This window comes from Hordeum vulgare, chromosome 6H, assembly GCF_904849725.1.
Source record: "Hordeum vulgare subsp. vulgare chromosome 6H, MorexV3_pseudomolecules_assembly, whole genome shotgun sequence".
In the NCBI taxonomy this organism is placed as follows: Eukaryota; Viridiplantae; Streptophyta; class Magnoliopsida; order Poales; family Poaceae; genus Hordeum; species Hordeum vulgare.
The window spans coordinates 167,395,276-167,416,178 of record NC_058523.1 but is presented as its reverse complement, the minus strand read 5'-3'; the positions used below and the strand labels follow the sequence as shown (position 1 = coordinate 167,416,178).

Sequence of the window (20,903 nt, the reverse complement as noted above, 5' to 3'; positions counted from 1 at the left end):
CGTGGTCCTGGCCCCGAGCGATGGCCCGCGCGTCAGCGACGGACGCCACGGCGTCGGCGCGGTGGATGGATGGATCGGGAGGCACGAACCGTCGCGCGCAGCGGTCGTACAGTCCGGCTTGTACGCATGTACGGGCGGGCCCCGCGCCGGGCTGGACGGTTGCGATTCAGCTCGGCGCGGTCCCGGGATGGGCTCCGGCATACTGTGCGGGCCGCACCGCTGCGCTGCGTTCGCGTTCGCGCCCGCGTCGCCATCCCCACTCCAACTCCTGACTCCAGACTCCAAAGGGGAATGGACGCACAGCTGGATGGATCACCGGTTCATGAATCTATCATCTTTCCGTCTCCTGCTCATAAGCGTCAGAGCCTCAAGGTTTTTCGCTTTTCGCCAAACTCTACTCCAAGAGAGTACAAAGCGTGTTGCATGATGTGCATTGTAACGGTGGCAGTTAGCCCCTGCCAGACGCAAAAAAGCAACATAGTACTACACACAAAAAATACACAGAGGTTCCATTACAAATATAAAAAAATACACAGAGGTTCATGTCAAGTTTACGACCTGACCTGAGACGCAACTGCCCGGTGAGGGCTCGTACTGGGTCGGAGCTGTTTATGGCGAACACGGCATGGAGCGGCTTGTTCGGATATACGTGAGCCCCGTTGCGCGAGCAGTCCAGCTATTTCTCCCAGTTTTTAACGGACTTTGTGGCAAGCGGTTTGACGGTACGGAAGCCAACCCAGCAATTCAAAATTCAAACCATGCGGCTCCGGGGGACCGCGAGCGGATTAACAACAACCAAACAACGGCCTCCATCACGCGCTGGTCCGCCCGCCCGCTCTCCCCGCCAGTAGGGCCCCATGTAAATGGAGGGCCCACCTGCCATTCTATTATCGCAAACGACACGGCCCTCCGAGCGTGAGGTGGCCACCAGCCAGCTGTACCCCGGCGACCAGCTACCGGCCGCTCCTGGCTCCCGGCCTATATAAGCTCCCGCCTCATCTTCCCCTTCCAATCACCATCGGAGTCCAGACGTCCTAATCACTAATCAATCGGGGAAGCACGCGCACCGCCACCGGAGTCTTGCTAGTGCGACCAAGGGGAGGGGAGGGGAGGAGAAGGTTTTTGGTTGTTGTTGTGTGTCGTCGGCGATGGGAGCGGAGTCGGAATGCGACAGGATAAAGGGGCCGTGGAGCCCCGAGGAAGACGAGGCGCTGCGGCGGCTGGTGGAGCGGCACGGGGCGCGGAACTGGACGGCGATCGGGAGAGGGATCCCCGGGCGCTCCGGCAAGTCGTGCCGGCTGCGGTGGTGCAACCAGCTCTCGCCGCAGGTGGAGCGCCGCCCCTTCACGGCGGAGGAGGACGCCGCCATCCTGCGGGCGCACGCGCGCCTAGGCAACCGCTGGGCCGCCATCGCGCGCCTGCTGCCCGGCCGCACCGACAACGCCGTCAAGAACCACTGGAACTCCTCCCTCAAGCGCAAGCTCGCCACCGCCACCGGCGGCACGGCGTGGGAGGAGGCCAGCGACTCCGGCGACTCCCCGCGGCCGTGCAAGCGCGCGAGCCCGGGCCCAGAGAGCCCCACCGGATCGGACCGCAGCGAGCTCAGCCACGGAAGCGGCCAGGTGTTCCGGCCCGTCCCGCGCCCCGGCGGGTTCGACGCCATCAGCGCGGACGTGAGGCCGCCTCCGCCGCGCCAGGACGAGGACCCGATCACCTCGCTCTCGCTCTCGCTCCCCGGACTGGACCACGGCTTCCACCACGACAGCGCCCGGAGCCACTTCCAGGAGCTCTCGCCGTCGCCACGCTCGCCCTCTCCCCCGCCGGCGCCTCAGCCGTCCTCATCCTCGTACCCGTTCAGCGGCCATCTGGTGGCGGCCATGCAGGAGATGATCCGCGCGGAGGTGTGCAAGTACATGTCCGGCGTGGGGCTCCCCGCCGGGTGCGGCGCCGGGGCCGTGGGCGAGGCCTGCATCCCGCAGCTCGTCGAGGGCGTGATGCGCGCCGCCGCGGAGCGAGTCGGCGTCATGACCCGCCAGTAAAAATAAAACGCCGCCCGCAGTAGTAAAAACCATCGGCCGCCCGCCGATCGACGCAAGTGCAAAGAAGTCACCGCGAACGCGGTAGATCTTGTGAAGGAGTAGCGCTGAGCTGTAGTCGCTTTCTTTTCTGGTTTCTGTTGGCGTTCCTGCTTTGGAGTCTGTTTATTCTTCCGCCTGCTCTGAAACAGAGCAGCGGTGAAGTCGGCAAGGGGGAAATGCAAAGAAAAGAGAACGGGAAAAATGTGTTAATTATTACTCGTACTCCGCCCGAGGCTGTCATTCCGGCAGAATGCGATGATTGGGACCGGTGATGGGGAAATTTGGCAAATCATGTCTCGACTCTCCGCGCGGTCGATCTACGCGCCGAAATATAGCTGAGACTGGCTTGTCATGCTCAGGCATCACCGACCGTGGTTATGTTTAAATCCTGTTATAATCAAATCTAGTAAGCCCTTCCCGTTGTACTAGTTCTTCGTCGATCAAAACAAACATTGCGTCAAATCAGGATGCATATACTACTGGAATGCACAATCTAACCATGACGAATGCAGGAGCGGAAACGACAAGCCCGAGCGGTTGTGTACCGCACGAACCATTCGAGTCGAGCATTGTTGGGGACAGTACTGCGTACAAAAGTCGTAGCGGTAGCGACAGTTATGGACTGGCTCGTAGTTACGCGATTGCAGGACAGCAGGACTAGTGTGTGTGCTGTGGTACTGGTCAGCGACCGTCGTTGTTTCCTCGCCAAGAAAGAACGCGTCAAGTGGAATCCCACTTATTCTCAGTTTTTTTTTAACACACCGCTTTATAGATTATGGCATAATGTCCATACAAATAGATTTCCGGATGCATTCCACGCCAAACACGACACCCAAGCTGATTACAAGATCTAGCCAACAAATGTGCAGAAATATTTTGCTCTCGGCGCACATGAATTATAGAACAACTACTGAAAGAAGCTCTAATATGTTTGATGTCTTGAATCACAGGACCACAAGAAGATCGATCCATGACCAAAGAATTAATACGCTGAATCGCTGTCAAACAATCTGAAGCGAGAACAACCTCCTGGATACCTTCATCCAAAGCAAATAGCAAGCCTCTATTGATAGCAATTGCCTCCGCCAACTTAGGATTGTAAACGTCAGACACACCAATACCATAGGAAACAATACAAGCTCCCAACTGATCTCGCATCACTACACCTGCCCTCATGCTTCTGGTATTGGAAAAGAGAGCAGCGTCCACATTAATCATCACTTTACCTGCCGGCGACGGAATCCAAGATACTATGGAAGAAGGTTTACGCCTATGGTTATGTCTGTTAATGAACAAGTGCTCCACAATCATGTCAACATATGCTTTGATTTTGAGAGCAAGACTAGACGGGTGCTGGTGAATATTTTCTTCTCTGAGTTTGTTACGAGCATCCCAAATATGCCAACATGTGACTGCTAAAACAGTAGCTGCAAGGTCATCGCATCGGGCGAGGAAATAAAAATCCATGATTTGCAATTTGTAAATCCATTCCGACAGAGATGCACATCGAAATAACCTTTGATATCAGACCAAACAGCTTGTGCATATGGGCAAAAAAGGAAAGCATGTTCAATACACTCCTCAACAGAACAATGAACACAAATCTTAGATGCAGGAATATGTCTCCGGTGAAGCTGCATCCCAGATGGGAGGCAATCATGAGCAAACCTCCATAGAGTAATTAACATTTTCCCCGGTGCCTTGATCGCCCACAATTTGTTCCAAGAACTGGATTTGCAATGGAGATTAGAGGACATACCACGGCCTGTGATACTACGGAATGAATAAACCTTTGTCATTCTAGCCAAGTGATATGCTGAATGGACCGAAAATGCACCAGACCGAGTATGAGGCCACGAAACAAAATCACTGTCACCCAAACGACTGATAGGAAGTTGAAGCACTTGTTCCGCCCCTGCAGCATCGAAAATTGATCGAACTAGGTGTTCGTTCCAATGCAAACCATCTTCATCGAAAAGAGAACTAACCTTCTAGCCGGCCGAAATAGGAGAAAGCAAATGCAAGACCTGAGAATTCACTCCCGGGATCCAATTATCCTCTTGAATCTTGATTGTAGCACCATTTCCCACACCCCAACGGATTCCAGATTTGACCAGCTCCATACCATGAAGAATACTCCGCCATGTGTAGGAAGTAGATCGTGGACATTTTGCATGCCAGAAATCAGAGTTTGAGAAATAACGTCCTTTAAGAACCCTCGCACACAGAGAATCTGGATCTGTGAGTAAACGCCAACATTGTTTGCCCAACATTGCTTGATTAAACATGCACATATCTCTGAATCCCATTCCTCCCATAGATTTTGGACATGTCAGCCGATCCCAAGATTTCCAATGCATTTTCCTTTTACCATCAGCAAACCCCCACCACTGATCAGAGATAGTTCTCCTCATTTGCTCACATGTACCAACAGGTAAACGGAAACAACTCATCACAAATGTAGGAATTGCCTGAACCACAAACTTTAATAAGATCTCCACTCCCTTTCTAGATAAAGGTCGATCAGACATACCATTGATGCGCTGCCACATACGATCATACAAATATCTGAATGTCATTGTAGGTGATCGCCCAACCTCAATTGGCATACCAAGATATGAATCCTCAAGAGACTCATTAAAACACCCAGGCTATGTTTAACCTCATTCTTGATCACCTCTGGACAACCATTACCAAAGAAAATGGAAGATTTATCCAGATTTATCTTTTGACCCGACCCCTGACAATATAATTGAAGAGTTTCTTTCAAAGCCTCTAATGGGGTCATAGTCCCAGGGTAGGGTCATAGGCCTTCCCTATAGGTCCTACCCAAGGACTACCCTTCTTAAGGGACAAGGCCCTTAGTCAGTTCCGACTGAATTAAGGACTTCCCGTCATCCAGTCGGTAATGATTCCCCCCATCATCCAGTCGGTGACGAACATTCGGAGCGTATTTAACGTACCGACTGAATTCCACTCTGTACATCGTAACCTCCCAGGAGGGCAACGGTCTTCCATTTTCATACACCATTACTAGCATTTAAGGCATACGTTACCTGTAACGTAGGCATTTATTCGCCACTATTCCACCCGTGTCCAGCAGGCCGTTGTGGAAGGCAGCGCACTCTATATAAGCCGCCCTTCCCCACTAGTGCAGGGGTTGGCATTTACTGTAATCCTATATTCCACTCGACACTAAGCTCCCAAGAGCACTGAGACGTAGGGCTTTTACCTCCACCGTAGAGGGGCCTGAACTCATACAACCTCGCCGTAGCTAAGGCTCTGCCCATCCTTTCGTACCCTACACATCTACTGTCAGACTTATACCCACGACAGTTGGCGCCCACCGTGGGGCAGGCGTCTAAGCGACTTCCGGCGAGTTTGCGACTACATCTTTTCATCATCTCGTCCGGTGGAGATTGGTGCATGGGTCACGAGATCCTCTTCGGCGCACTCTCCTTCATCGTTGACGATTCAGCATGGCTTCGGGATGCGCCTCTCGACGTCGAGGCGCTCCCCAGTCGCGGGGCTACGCACTTCCGTGCCGGCGCCCGCGGCATCCTTCTTCTCCAGCAGTCGGCTCCGGTGTCGATCTTCACCCCCGTCACGCGCCGCAACAAGCGGTCTCGCCGTCCGCGGCTCCAGCGTTGGGTGCGACACGCCCAGGCGCGCCAGAACGCGTCCTCTCAAGTGGCGGTCCTCGAGTCGATTGTGGTTGCGCCGCCGTCCCAGCGCTCGGACTGAGTTCCGACTAATTTGCCTTCCGAGTACTTGGGTCGCGGGCCTGCAGCCGAAGTTCACATGGCCAATTCCCATGAAAGTCCCCGCCAAACTGGTCGGAACGAGCACGAGGTCGGCGAGTCATCCGGCGCTCGCCGTCAGCCCCGCCGTTCTGCCAGTCGACGCACTCGCCAGAGCAACGTGGAGGTGTTCCGCACACCCCTCCTCAACCTGGCTGCCGCCGCCAAGATAGCCGATTCCCTCCATCCGACTGATTCAGAGGCTGGCAGAGGGATGGAGCAGATCCGTGCCCTGTTGCACACGGCGCAGCAACAGAATTCAGCGGTCTCCCAGTCGCACAACAGGATCCACAATAGTTCTATTCACGCGAATACGCATCGGTCAGTTTTCATCCCCGATTCTCATTAGCGACACAGAGGAGGCAGCCGTTCCATCAACACCGAAGATCCTCGCCATTCACGCAACCCTCCGCGGGGTGGGCCCTACAGGCCCCGACATCATGATGATCGGCGTTCGGTCGGTGACACTTATGATCCAAGACCCGACGCAAGAGGGTACATCGCCCAGAGGAAGGTCGACAGAAGTCGAGCCCACCACGATGGTCACGATAGAGATCGTCCGAGTGGAAGCAGGACCATCGTCTCTGGCCCCGAGTGTTTCAGTCGGGCCATCCGTTCGGCTGACATCCCTCCCAACTTCCGATTGGCGACGGGGATCTGCAAGTTTATAGGAGAATCCAAGCCAGAAACGTGGTTGGACGACTACCGGGTGGCGTTCCAGATCGGTGGTGGTGATGACCAGGTCGCCATGAAACATCTCCCCCTGATGCTCGACGGCTCGGCACAAGCGTGGCTAAACCAGTTAGGTCCTTCAAGCATCTACAGCTGGGCAGATCTGGCCCGAGTCTGCATCAGGACGTTTGAGGGGACGTGCAAACGCCCTGCTGGTCTCGTGGAGCTCCAGCACTGTGTCCAGAAGCAGAATGAGCCCCTGCGCGATTTCATCCAGTGTTGGACAACCCTCTACCACACAGTGGAGAACGTCACAGAGCACCAAGCAGCCTGCGCCTTCAAGGCAGGCGTGCGGTACAGAGATCTGTACCTGAAGTTCGGTCGCACAGGCGACATCTCCATAAGCAAGATGATGGAGATAGCGGTATGCTATGCAAATGGCAAAGAAGAGGACCGCATTCGTAGCGGCAAGCATAAAGTAGTCGCCGATGGAGATGGGAACAGCACTCGGAAGCAGAAGCAGAAAGCTCCGTCCACTCCGCAGGCAGAGGCCGCAGCCGTTACCAATGCCAAGTTCAAGGGCAAGGGGAAGGCTCAGTTCACCCCCAAGAAGAAGCAGTTCGGAAACCACATCCTGGATCAGCCATGTCCAATCCACACGAAGATGGACGAAGAAGGCAACGCCATATTCCCGAAGCATACCACTCGGCAATGTCGCCTCCTGATCCAAGGGTTCGGCGAAGGGCAGCTGAGTGAAAAGGACAACGAAGAGGATGATGAGGACAAGGAAGATCCATTCCCCCAAGTCCATGCAACACTGATGATTTTTGCTGACGTGGAAAGCAAGAGTCGTCTGAAGCTGGTGAATAGGGAGGTGAACATGGCCACCCCAACCAACCCCACGCCCCTCAAATGGTCTCAGACTGCGATCACCTTTGACCAGTCGGATCATCCAGCACACGTGCCCACCCCAGGGAGGTAGGCTCTGGTCGTCGACCCGGTGGTGGAAGGAGTTCGACTGCGCAAAGTCCTCATGGACGGCGGCAGCGGCTTGAACATCATGTACGCCGACACTCTCAAGGGGATGGTCATTCCGATGTCCAAACTTAGCGAGAGCAGCATGCAGTTCCACGGAGTCGTCCCTAGACGAAAGGCCAAGTCACTCGGCCAGATCTCGTTGGACGTCGTTTTTGGCTCCGACAAGAACTTCCGCAAGGAAAAGCTGACATTCGAGGTGGTGGACTTCCAGAGTGCATACCACGCGATTCTGGGTCGTCCGGCGTATGCGCGTTTCATGGCCCGTCCATGTTACGTGTACCTGAAGCTGAAGATGCGAGGTCCCAAAGGTGTGATCACTGTCACAGGCAATCGGCAGCGGGCCGAGGAGTGTCTGCAGCAGGGGTCGAGGATCGCCGATCAGCAGATGGCTATCCTCGAGCTCCACGAGTACAAGAAGACAGCCGACCCCGCTGACTTGATGCGTTCGAAGAAGCCAGCTTCGGAGTCCGCATTCCAGTCGGCGGGAGACACGAAGAAGGTCAGCATCCGTCCAACGGACGACACCGCTGCCCCGACGAACATCTCCACCACCCTCGACCCAAAATAGGAAGCCGAGCTCATCCAATTCCTCCGTGAGAACTGGGACGTCTTCGCATGGAAGCCCGCTGACATGCTAGGTGTACTCAGGGAGTTGGCTGAGCACCGACTGCATGTGGATCCTGCTGCTCGGCCTGTCTGAGAACGCCTGCGTCGGTCCGCCGCGCACAAGAGGAAGGCAATCGGAGAGGAGGTGGCTAAGCTTTTGGCAGCCAACTTCATTCGCGAGGTACACCACTCCGAGTGGCTCGCCAATGTTGTTATGGTGCCCAAGAAGGACAAGTCTCTCCGAATGTGCATCGACTTCAAGCATCTCAATAAGGTCTGCCCGAAAGACCATTTCCCGCTCCCCCGCATTGATCAAATTGTCGATTCGACCGCGGGTTGCGAGCGTTTGTCATTCCTTGATGCCTACTCGGGCTATCACCAGATCCGTCTGTATGGCCCCGATGAATTAAAAACAGCCTTCATCACCCCAATCGTGTGCTTCTGCTACATCACTATTCCGTTCGGTTTGAAGAATGCAGGAGCAACTTTTATGTGCACGATCCAAAAATGCCTCCTTGACCAGATCGGTCGAAATGTGGAAGCGTATATGGATGATATCGTAGTCAAGTCACGCAAAGGTTCCGACCTGCTGACTGACTTGGCAGAAACATTCGCCAACCTTCGTAGGTACGATATCAAGCTCAACCCTGCCAAGTGTTCATTCGGTGTTCCCAGCGAAAAGTTACTCGGTTTCTTCGTTTCCGAATGAGGGATCGATGTCAACCCCGAAAAGATCGGGACCATCGTCCGAATGGAGCGGCCGGTTAGAATACACGATGTTCAATGGCTCATAGGTTGCCTAGCGGCTTTGAGCAGGTTTATCAGTCGACTCGGTGAGAAAGCGCTACCTCTGTACCGACTCATGAACAAATCAGATACTTTCGAGTGGACAGACGAAGCCCAAATTGCATTCGACGACCTCAAAGCCCTGCTTTCCACCCAGCCGGTTCTTACTGCTCCGCTCAGTAAAGAACCCCTTCTTCTGTACATCGCGGCTACAAATCAAGTCGTCAGCACTGTTCTCACATTCGAACGCGAAGAAGAAGGCAAGGCATACAAGGTTCAGCGGCCAGTGTATTATGTCTCCGAAGTCGTGACTCCTTCCAAGTAGAGGTATCCCCATTATCAAAAGCTTATTTACGAGATTTACATGACTGCGAAGAAGGTGGCTCATTATTTCCAAGACCACTCGGTGACCGTCGTTGTCGGAGATCCTCCACAATCGGGACGCATCAGGCCGAGTGGCGAAGTGGGCAATGGAGATGTTATACTGCGACATCAAGTTCGAGGCCAAGAAAGCTATAAAGTCTCCAGCCCTGGCTGACTTCATAGAAGAATGGGTAGAACAACAGCAACCGACCCACATCTACTCGGCTCATTGGACAATGTTCTTCGATGGGTCCAAGATGTTGAATGGCTCCGGCGCTGGCGTTGTGATCATATCGCCAAAAGGTGACAAACTCAAGTATGTGTTGCAGATACATTTCGATTCCCCCAACAACGAGGAAGAGTATGAAGCTCTCCTTTACGGATTGCGCATGGCCATCACACTCGGCGTCCGTCGCCTAATGGTCTATGGCGATTCAGATTTGGTGGTTAATCAAGTGATGAAGGAGTGGGACGTAAGGAACCCCACCATGACTACATACTGCAACGCAGTGAGGAAGCTCGAGAAAAAGTTTTAAGGTCTGGAACTCCACCATGTTCCGCGACTGAAAAACCAAGCAGCTGATGAGTTGGCGAAACTTGGATCCACTCGGAGACCAGTCCTGAGTGATGTCTGCCTCGAGCACCTACACCTTCCCTCAGTTAAAGAAGATCCCTTCACAGAGGAACCGGTACAACCAAAGAGCTCGACAGATCCGACTGAAGTCGAGGTCCCTGCTGTGGTTGATCTGATCATGGAGATTCTCGCTATCATCCCCGATTGGACTGTGTCGTTCATTGCGTACATCCTAAGGCGAGAATTACCAGAAGATGAGGTCCAAGACAGACAGATCGTCCGCAGGTCGAAGTCGTTCACCGTCATTGATGGCCAGTTGTACAAAGAAAGTGTTTCAGGCGTCCTTCAACGATGCATCTCCCCTGAAGAGGGGCAGTTAATCCTAGAAGAAATTCACTCGGGAACTTGCGGTCATCATGCCTCCTCAAGAGCAATCGTCGCCAAAGCATTCAGAGCTGGGTTCTTCTGGTTGCAGGCGAATGAAATGGCGAAGGATATGGTCGACCGATGCGAAGGCTGTCAGTTCTACTCGAACAAGTCTCACAAGCCAACGTCTGCGCTGAAGACAATCCCCCTTGTTTGGCCGTTTGCAGTGTGGGGATTAGATACAGTCGGTCCATTCAGGACAGGCCAAGGTGGATTCACACATCTGTTGGTGGCAGTCGACAAGTTCACCAAGTGGATTGAAGCCAAGCCCATCAAGAAACTCGGCGCCCTTACGACCATCAAGTTTGTCAGGGACATCATCTCCAGATTCGGGGTACCGCATAGCATAATCACTGACAATGGCACAAACTTTGACTCGGACAGATTCAAAGGTTTCTGTACAGGCCAAGGTATCTGAGTGGATTTTGCATCTGTGGCGCATCCCCAAACAAACGGGCAAGCAGAGCGGGCGAACGGACTTATTCTTCAAGGGTTGAAGCCTCGACTCCTGCGGGAAGTTGGACATGCTGCCGACGCATGGGTCATCGAGCTGCCTTCAGTGTTGTGGGGCCTCCGCACAACTCCAAATAGATCTACAGGGCGATCCCCGTTCTTCCTCGTTTACGGAGCAGAGGCAGTCCTTCCGAGTGACTTGCTTCACAACGCTCCACGAGTCAAACTCTTCTCCGAAGCCGAAGCAGAGCAAGCCAGGCAAGACGGAGTGGATCTTCTAGAAGAGGAGCGCGAGATGGCACTGACTCGCTCAACCATTTATCAACAAGATCTGCGGCGATTTCACGCGCGGCACGTCAGGAGTCGTACATTCCAAGCAGGCGACCTGGTGCTCCGAGTGGATCAGCAGAGACCTCACAAGTTGGCTCCCGCTTGGGAAGGACCCTTCATCATCTCCAAGGTGCTGAACAACGGAGCATATCGACTCTACAACCTCGACAGGGAAACGGATGAGCCGCGAGCATGGAACAGAGATCTCCTGAAGCGCTTCTACACGTGACCGCCGAATGGGGCAATGTAAAGAACAAGTATCATTGAAGTAATACAAAGCATATTCATTTTTTGTAGATTCAAAATTCTTCCGCGTTGGCAGACTCCGGTCTCAAAAAAAAAACTTAGCTGCGATCCAGAATCGCCTAAGTACAAACTTTCTCCGAGTGTGCACTAAACGTCACACTCGGGGACTTAGCTGTGATCCAGAATCGCCTAAGTACACACTTTCTCCGAGTGTGCACTAAACGTCACACTCGGCGACTTAGCTGCGATCCAGAATCGCCTAAGTACAAACTTTCTCCGAGTGTGCATTAAACGTCACACTCGGGGACTTAGCTGCGATCCAGAATCGCCTAAGTACAAACTTTCTCCGAGTGTGCACTAAACGTCACACTCGGGGACTTAGCTGTGATCCAGAATCGCCTAAGTACAGACTTTCTCCGAGTGTGCACTAAACGTCACACTCGGGGACTTAGCTGCGATCCAGAATCGCCTAAGTACAAACTTTCTCCGAGTGTGCACTAAACGTCCCACTCGGGGACTTAGCTGCGATGCAGAATCGCCTAAGTACAAACTTTCTCCGAGTGTGCACTAAACGTCGCACCCGGGGACTTAGGTGCGATCCAGAATTGCCTAAGTACAAAAATTGTCTCCGAGTGCGCACTAAACGTCACACTCGAGGGCTTAGCTGTGATCAAGAATCGCCTAAGTAAAAAGCTTCCTTCGAGTGTATCCTAGAGATCCACTCGGAGGCTTAGCAGACCCTCATTGAGGCTCATGTGGATGTCGAGACAACTCACAACTACATGAGTATCAACTCGCTCCGAGTGCGCACGAGATGCCGCACTCGGGGACTTAGTTGCGATCCAGAATCGCCTAAGTAAAAAAGCTTCCTTCGAGTGTATCCTCGAGATCCACTCGGAGGCTTAGCAGACCCTCATTGAGGCTCATGTGGATGTCGAGACAACTGACAACTACATGAGATCAACTCGCTCCGAGTGCGCACGAGATGCCGCACTCGGGGACTTAGCTGTGATCCAGAATCGCCTAAGTCAAAAGCTTCCTTCGAGTGTATCCTCGAGATCCACTCGGAGGCTTAGCAGACCCTCATTGTGGCTCATGTGGATGTCGAGACAACTCACAACTACATGAGTATCAACTAGCTCCGAGTGCGCACGACATGCCACACTCGAGGACTTAGCTGCGATCCAAAATCGCCTAAGTAAAAAGCTTCCTTCGAGTGTATCCTCGACATCCACTCGGAGGCTTAGCAGACCCTCATTGAGGCTCATGTGGATGTGAAGACAATTAACAATTACATGCTCCGCATGTTTGCCATTGGCTTCACCAAGAAACGCCAAACATAAACCACGAGCCAAAATCGTGTCAAAAAAGAGCAAAAGAAGAGCGAAATATTAGATTCGAATTCAAAGTAGGTTCAATGGTAGGCGGCTCGGTGTAGATCAAGCTTATCCACACCGAACCACGAATGTGACGGCCAACAGCAGTGGCCAAAGTTTGATACAGATACCACTCGGCATACCGAGGTAAAGTTTTTCAAGCATCGTCAGGACTGGCACCGGGACTGGCAGGCTCCACAAAAGTGTCAAGGTCGATCCTGTCTGCGATGCGAGTGGCGGTCTCAAGGAAGGTCTCCATGAAATCTTCGAATCGAAGCTTCTTGGTGTTGGCGACCTGCAACGCCTTCAGCTTCTCTTCTCGAGCTTCCTTGCAGTGCACTCGGACCAGCGATAGCGCCACGTCCGCACCACAGCGACTGGCAGATTTCTTCCACGCCTGCACTCGGTTCGGGACGTCCTCCAGCCGAGTCATCAGCCCTTATATTTCCTACCGGGAATCATCTTCGGGCGATATCTCCTTGTCGATCCGGCCGATGACTTCTCTCAAACGTTCGATGAAAGGCCCCACTCTGCCAAGGCGAATATGTGCTCGGAGCATGTCCCGATTCGCTTCGTCGCCGAGTGGAACATTTGGAACAACCGACCGTTCAATGTCGGCTGCTTCAGCCTCAGCGTCCAGACAAAAATCTGCAAAGAAAAGAAGAGCAGAAAGTAAGCGCAGAATGAATTACAAAGTCAAGAAGCACTCGACAAGAAGCTTACCACCGAGCAGTGCAATCATCTTCCTCGCCCAGTCGTTGACATACTTCTCCTGCGAAATGCATCGACGGTTCATCACCTGCATTTGACCCATCAATTCACTTCTTTGCTTGCCCATTTTCTCAATTTTGGCCACCAATGCCTTGTTGGTCTCCCGGGACTCCTCCAAAGACTTCTCTCGGTCAGCAAGTGCCACCTTCACACCAGCTAAGTCATTCATAGCTGCCTCAAATTCCGCAGCAAAGCTGAATCTTTTCAACCTTCAGAGCATTGTACGTTGATCCCATTTCGCAAGTCTTCTGCAAATCAACGCGAAGAAGAGATCAGACACATTCAACAAGGAAAACAATAAAAGTTCGAAATTCTTCAGACCCCTGCCGACGCAAGCAGTCGACAGCGGTCTCGGGGACTACACCCAGTGGGTTCACTAAGAGTGACCCCACTGGCATGAAGCTCGAACAGGTCCGCCCTTTTGAGCTACATAACAAAAACAAGCCTATGAGGCTACTACTACCCGACCTGAGTAAAATTACTCTCGAGGACTACTTCCAGTGGGTGCACTAGGAGTGCCCCCACTAGTATCATTCAGACAGATTAGTTCTGATCCGATTAAGTCAAGAAAAATGTATATAAAGACAACTACCGGTGCAAGCACTCGACAGAAGTCTCGGGGACTACACCCACTGGGTTCACTTGGAGTGAACCCACTGCAAAATAATCCTACTGTATCCGAGTATATCGCTTAAACCCCCAGTGGGTTACAAGAGGAAAGCAAATACTTACTAGCGCACTTACTCGGATATCATCCCGGAGCTCCAAGCTTCTCTTGTACAAAGATGCGATGGAGTCGTACGCCCCCTTGGCATCACCCGCCATCAACTCCACCTGCACCATGGCCGCCTTAGCGGCTCCCACTTGATCTTCCGGGAGGTGTTGGGCGTTGTACTGGACGGTCGACGGACCCGACACGACAGGAGACTCCTTGGGCATCCCAAGTCCTACCCCAGTGGTTCAGCCGCGATGAGCACCGTCTCAGTCGACGGCATCGTCTCGGTCGGCGGCGCGTCCATGGCGGGGGCGGTAGCAGATGGAACAACCTCAAGGACTGGCACCGAAGCTTGCCCGGACCTCTTCTGGTCATCCTCCTCTAGATGAATCACCTCTGAAGGAAGCCCGACTGAATGACGCGAGACCACGGAAAAAGGGCAAGATTAAAGACAGAATTCGCGAAACAATAATGCAAACTCTCGGAGTCGTCACAACGTACCTTGCTGGGATGTGACAACGTTATCCGTATCCATGGGATTGTCTTCCTGGCGTGGCAGAGAGGTGGCGGAGGTAGCAGCTATGTCGAGTAAAATCCACTCGACCGATAAGCATGAGTTCAGTCAAATACTGAAAGAAGATAGGAGAACAAGACACTTACGCTGAGGCAACGGGAACAACGATCCTCATCCGAGGCAAAGCTTTCCGAGGCTTGGATCCACTCGGTTTGGCCACCTTGGAAGGTTGGTCCGTGGGCTCGGCAGCAGCGTCCCTGGTCCTCTTTGTGTTCCGAGCACTCGGAGCCATGGGAGTAGCTGGCAAGGCACTCGGAACCACGGGAGGAGCTGGCGAGGCACTCGGGGCCGCTGGAGGAGCCGACGGAGTCACGGGTTCATGACGGCGCTTAGTTCTAGGCTCTGGTGGTGGGGGTGGCGAGCTCTGCTCCCCAACTTCCCCCCTCCTCTTCGGTCTCCTCCTCGTCTCCCCACTGTCGGAGACGTACTCGACGCTGTCCACGCTGCCCTCCTGGCTGCCTTCCTCTTCCTCAGCCGGATACCCGTTCGAGACGGGAGAATACCAGTTGGTCCACGCCTGCAGAAGATATAGTTGACAACATCAGACGTCAGACGGTGATGCAAGAAAAAGCGGCAAATCTAAGGGAATTGTAAGCACTCGGCAAGATATGCTCACCTCATTCGGAGGAGGGTTGTCAGCGCGGAAGGGCTTCACACGCCGGGATCCTCTGGGGTTATCGCAGGCACCTGTGATGCCGCGGACGCACGCCGTCACAACCTCCCCGGTCACGCATTCGGGATGAGTCCGAGTGGAGTCCCCAGGCCCCGCGTAGTGCCACACGGCGTGGTGTCGAGCTTGCAGAGGCTGGATGCACCAACCTAGAAAAGTCTCGAGCTGATCCGTGCCGGTGACTCCCTTGCGGACGACATCTATCAGCGCGTCGACCAGAGGTTGGATCTGGATCTTTTCCATCTTCGTGAGCGCAAGCTGCCTGGGCGGAGCCGGTCGGTCTAGACTAAAAGGTGGCAGCCCAGTTGCGGCATTCGGACAGGCGACGTCCTGGCAATAGAACCAAGTCGACTGCCAGTTCTTAACGGACTCGGACAACTGAAGAGTGGGGTAGCTACTTTTTCTTTTCTTCTAGAAGCCTAAGCCCCCGCAAAGCTGGAGGATATGAGTTTTGTCGTCCGACTGGCTAAGTTTTTTGACGGTTTGGGATCTAGCGGAGAAGATGTACTTAAAGAGCCCCAATGGGAGGACAACCGATAAAGCACTCGCAAAGCACGACGAATGCAGAAAGATGAGCTATCGCGTTGGGAGGAAAGTGATGGAGCTGCGCCCCGAAGTGGTTCATGATACCTGTGAAGAAGGGATGAGGAGGCAGAGAGAAGCCCTGGTAGACGTGAGTGAGCAGCAAGACGCGCTCCCCCTCCTGGGGCGCCGGCTCCTCTCGCCCTCCGCCGGCAGCCTCCACGACTTGTTGGCGATCATACCTTGCTCCACCACCTCCAGCAGGTCATCCGTCGTCATGGTGGAGGGGAGGAAATCCCCCTGGATCCAACCCGCCGGCAATGCCCGCTGTCGCCGCTGAGCAGGAGCCGCCGCCTTCTTTTTTTTTCTGCGACTCGAGCTTGCTCGTCTGCCCCTTCGTCATGGTGGAGGCTGCAGATCCGCAGGGGAGGAGAGGAAGGAGGAGGCTTGGAGTGCGCAGGGAGCTACGGGAGAAGCGGGGCGAGTGCGAGTAATCAGGAGAGCACAACGAGAAACCCTCGCTGGGGAGGTTTAAATAAGCTTCCGACTGGGTCACTAATAGGTGGCCCCGAAATCTTATCCCCCGACCGGCTGCTGCGATATTAGTGGAGGAGATGAAGGCGCGGTAATCGAGGCGGCAGAAACTACTCGATGACGATGCCGTCATCCCCGCTGAGCGCGCGGCCACCGAAATTTGAGGATCCCGGAAAATCCGCCGCTGTCAGTTGACCGGTCACATCGAAAGATTCCGCGGAAGCACTCGGTCTCTGACGGTTCGTTTCACAGATATATCCACTCGGATCACTGGTCAAGAGGATAAAATGGATCGAGGCAAACCACGCCAAAGTCGCATCCATACCAGTCGGATCCGCATTCCAGGCATCAGTTCGTCGCTCCAACCCCGATCCATTCGGGGACTAATGATGGGGTCATAGTCCCAGGGTAGGGTCATAGGCCTGGCCTATAGGTCCTACCCAAGGACTACCCTTCTTAAGGGACAAGGCCCTTAGTCAGTTCCGACTGAATTAAGGACTTCCCATCATCCAGTCGGTAATGATTCCCCCATCATCCAGTCGGAGATGAGCATTCAGAGCGTATTAAACTGCCGACTGGATTCCACTCTGTATATCATAACCTCCCTGGAGTGCAACGGCCGTACGTTTTCATACACCATTATTAGCATTTAAGGCATACGTTACCTGTAAGGTAGGCATTTATTCGCCACTACTCCACCCCTGCGCACCAGACCGTTGTAAAGGGCAGCGTACTCTATATAAGACGCCCCTCTCCACTGGTGCAGGGGTTAGCATTTTCACTGTAATCCATATTTCACTCGACATTAAGCTCCCAAGAGCACTGAGACGTAGGGCTTTTACCTCCACCGTAGAGAGGCCTGAACTCATACAACCTCGCCGTAGCTAAGGCTCTGCCCATCCTTTCGTACCCTACACATCTACTGTCAGACTTATACCCACGACAGCCTTCACACTCCTCCTATCACTTCTTGCAAAGAAAATGCTGTCATCTGCGAACAGTAAATGAGAAATAGCAGGACCAATACGACCATTTTTAATACCATGTAGCACTCCTTGGTTTTCCTGCTGTTTAAGCAGACATGACAACCCTTCAGTACAAAGAAGAAAAAGGTAGGGGCTGATTGGATCACCTTGACGAATACCCCTGGTTGGTATGACGGCTCTGGGAGATCTCCATTCACCCGGACAACATAGCGAGTGGAAGTAACACACGTCATAGCCGATTGTATCCAAGATTCAGCAAAGCCCAAACGAGATAGACATCCACGAAGATAATTCCATTCCACACGGTCATAAGCTTTCATCATATCGATCTTAAGGGCAAAATAAGGCTTTTTCACTTTTCGAGATCTTATAGTATGTAAACTTTCAAAAGAAACAAGACCATTATCTGTTATAAGGCGACTAGGAATAAATGCACTTTGATTTTCTGATATCACATCCGGCAGAAATTTTTTAAGATGGTTTGAGAGTACCTTCGAGGCAATCTTGTATAGGACATTGCATAAACTGATTGGCCGAAAGTTCTTGAGATGTTGTGGATTATTTATCTCCGAAATAAGCACAATCACCGAATCACAAAAACCAATGGGTATAGTTCCACCATTCAAGAAACTACGGACAACACTACAAATCTCTTTCTGTAGGAAATCCCAATGAGTTTGATAGAATAGAGCAGGAAAACCATCTGGACCCGGTGCCTTTGTAGGACCCATTTGAAACAAAGCAGATTTAATTTCATCATCCGTATATTCTTTGCAAAGTGTCTCATTCATCTCAACAGAGATTTTACGAGGAATAGCATCAAGGACAGAAGCAGAAAATGGGCAAGGCTCTGAACTGAATAAATTACCATAGAAATGGTGGACCATACCTTTTATCTCGTCCATGTCTTCACACTTGGATCCATCATCACGGAAAAGACTAGTGATTCTATTGGTACGTTTCCTCGCTGAAGCCCGTGCATGAAAGAAAGCAGTATTTCTATCTCCCTCTCGAAGCCACTCGACTCTTGATCTTTGTCGTGCCATTACCTCTTCCCTTTCAAATAATTCACATAGAGATTGCTCAGTCCTTCGTACCTCCAGAGTATTAGGCTGTGATGAAGCCCGAAGTTCCTTCAGCTTACGCTCTAATTTAAGAATTCCTTTACGAACAGATCCGAAGGAAACATAACTCCACATCTTAAGAGAAACAACAAGTCGCCTTAGATTATCACATGTGGATTGAAGGGACAAAGAGTTATCCTGCCCATCAACCCATGCTTTTTTCCATTACCTCCCTATATTCAGGTGCTCTTAGCCAAGCTGCTTCAAACCGAAAATGTTGTTGCACCGGAGCTGCCCTCCTCTCCTCAGCCATGATAGATAGATTGATAGAAATTGCAAAATGATCAGACGTAGATGTGATGACATTTTCCACCTTGAAATTGCTGAACAGCTCCATGAATTCACCATTGGCCACAGCTCGATCAAGCCTTACTTTCACCAGATCATCACCAACCTGTCTATTATTCCATGTGAACTTTGGTCCAACAAAACGGAGATCTACCATACCATATTCATCCAAGCAGTCACGAAACTGAGATATCCGAGCATCCGATCGATCCGCAATCCCAATGTGTTCATCACTACATAGAACCTCATTAAAATCACCGTAGCAAATCCATGGACCACTCCATTCCGATCGCAGTCGAGATATCAATCTCCAGAATTCGTAACGAAGCTGACGGCGAGGCTCACCATACACAAAAGTCGCACGCCACGGGGCGCAATCTTGCTGTGCTATAATAACATCAATAAAATGAGAGTTGAAACCCTTGAGAGAGACAGTGTATTGATGCTGCCAAAATAATGCGAGACCTCCACTGAGACCAACACTGCTCACAACAAAACTACCCGAGTATCCAAGAGACCACATGAAATTTTGAACCCTAGAATCCTTCATCTTCGTTTCTGACAGAAAGAGGAAGGATGGTCGGAAGAACCTCACTAACAAGCGAAGCTCGCCAACTGTCGAGTCCGACCCAAGCCCTCGACTGTTCCAGCATAAGAGACTCACTGCGTCTGGCAGGGCTGCTCCGCAGCCGCTGCCTGATCCGCCGATCCAGTAGAGGGTGTTGTTCTTTGCTTCTTATTAGTCACTCCAGCTTGAAGATGGCCATTGTCAGATATGTTAGTCTGAATATCTGCCAGCGATCCCTTGTTACCAACCAGAATCATAGGCAAAGGAGAGGTGTCTTGCACATCCTGCTGCACCGGCACAATCGGCTAGTACTCCTTGTGCTTCTCTCCACTAGACGTAGCAAGACAGCCTGCAGACGCATCACCTGCCGAACCATCAGACCTCCTCATATTCACATCATTAGAAGCAACCTTCTTTGCCTGGGTAGCTCTAGGTTACCTTGGTTTCGGGCGAGGAATACCCTCACCCACAGAGTCATTTCCACGCATCCCATGCTGCCTATTAACACATGCATGTGCACCACCACGAGACCCAGTAGCATTATGCTTTGAAAAAGAGTTCTGGTTTGATTTAGCTCCTACTGGCATCTTCTTCCTGTCATCTTGGACACACAATCTTGAACTGTGGTACGGAAGTCAACCCTCAGCATCACGTTCACTTGGCGACGGACACAAGACGGACGAGTGCCCCACACAACCACAGGAGAAGCAGAATAACGGTAGTATTTCATATTTCACCTGGTAGACATCAGTAGCATTCCACTTCTGGGAAAACAACGACACACATTGCATGAAGGGAAGATTAACATCAACAGAAACCCTGACACGCAGGAAATCACCCCATGCATGGCCTTTGTCATCAACATCCATCTTTTCCACCTTGCCCAACTTAGATGCCAAGGCTTTCCCTCGAACATCATTCATAAATCCAAAAGGCAGATTCATAATATGAGCCCACAACGACAGAGTATCAAAACGTACATCACTCGGACGAAGGGTTGGATCAAACTCCTTGAACAAAATGCAGTGCCTGTTAATCATCCAAGGAGAACCCAGCAACACCCGATCTTTGTCTGCATTGCATGCAAATTCAGCCATGAACCTGTTCGGCCCCAACAGATGAAACTCAAGCCCCCTAGGATTACCCCAAGCCGGCCTAAGAACTGATCCGATTGTTGAGATATGGTGGGTATTAGGAGCCAGAACCTTTCCGACAATCGCCCAAGATGGACAACCTGGGTAGTCTTCATCCTCTTCCTCGATAATAAGCGCTGATGATTCCTGAGACGTGAGGTCTAGACGATCAAGCATCACAGCCACTTTGTCTCCTGCAGATGAAGACTGAGGATCCTTCGTAGGCGATGTTGTACCACCGGCAGCAATATCCGAAGAGCAGATCGATAG

General features: G+C 52.2%; 1 protein-coding gene across 1 annotated transcript; it reads left to right on the top strand.

The window, feature by feature from the left end:
• Positions 1-451: 451 nt before the first annotated feature.
• Positions 452-2,294, top strand: LOC123404398 (transcription factor MYB44-like). The gene has a single exon (XM_045098318.1). The coding sequence runs from the start codon at positions 1,149-1,151 to the stop codon at positions 2,037-2,039; it is 891 nt and encodes a 296-aa protein (XP_044954253.1). The 5' UTR covers positions 452-1,148; the 3' UTR covers positions 2,040-2,294.
• Positions 2,295-20,903: the final 18,609 nt, after the last annotated feature.

What these genes read in the sequence shown, in the direction of transcription:
- LOC123404398 (XM_045098318.1), top strand. Translation starts at nt 1,149, where the DNA reads ATGGGAGCGGAGTCGGAATGCGACAGGATAAAGGGGCCGTGGAGCCCC.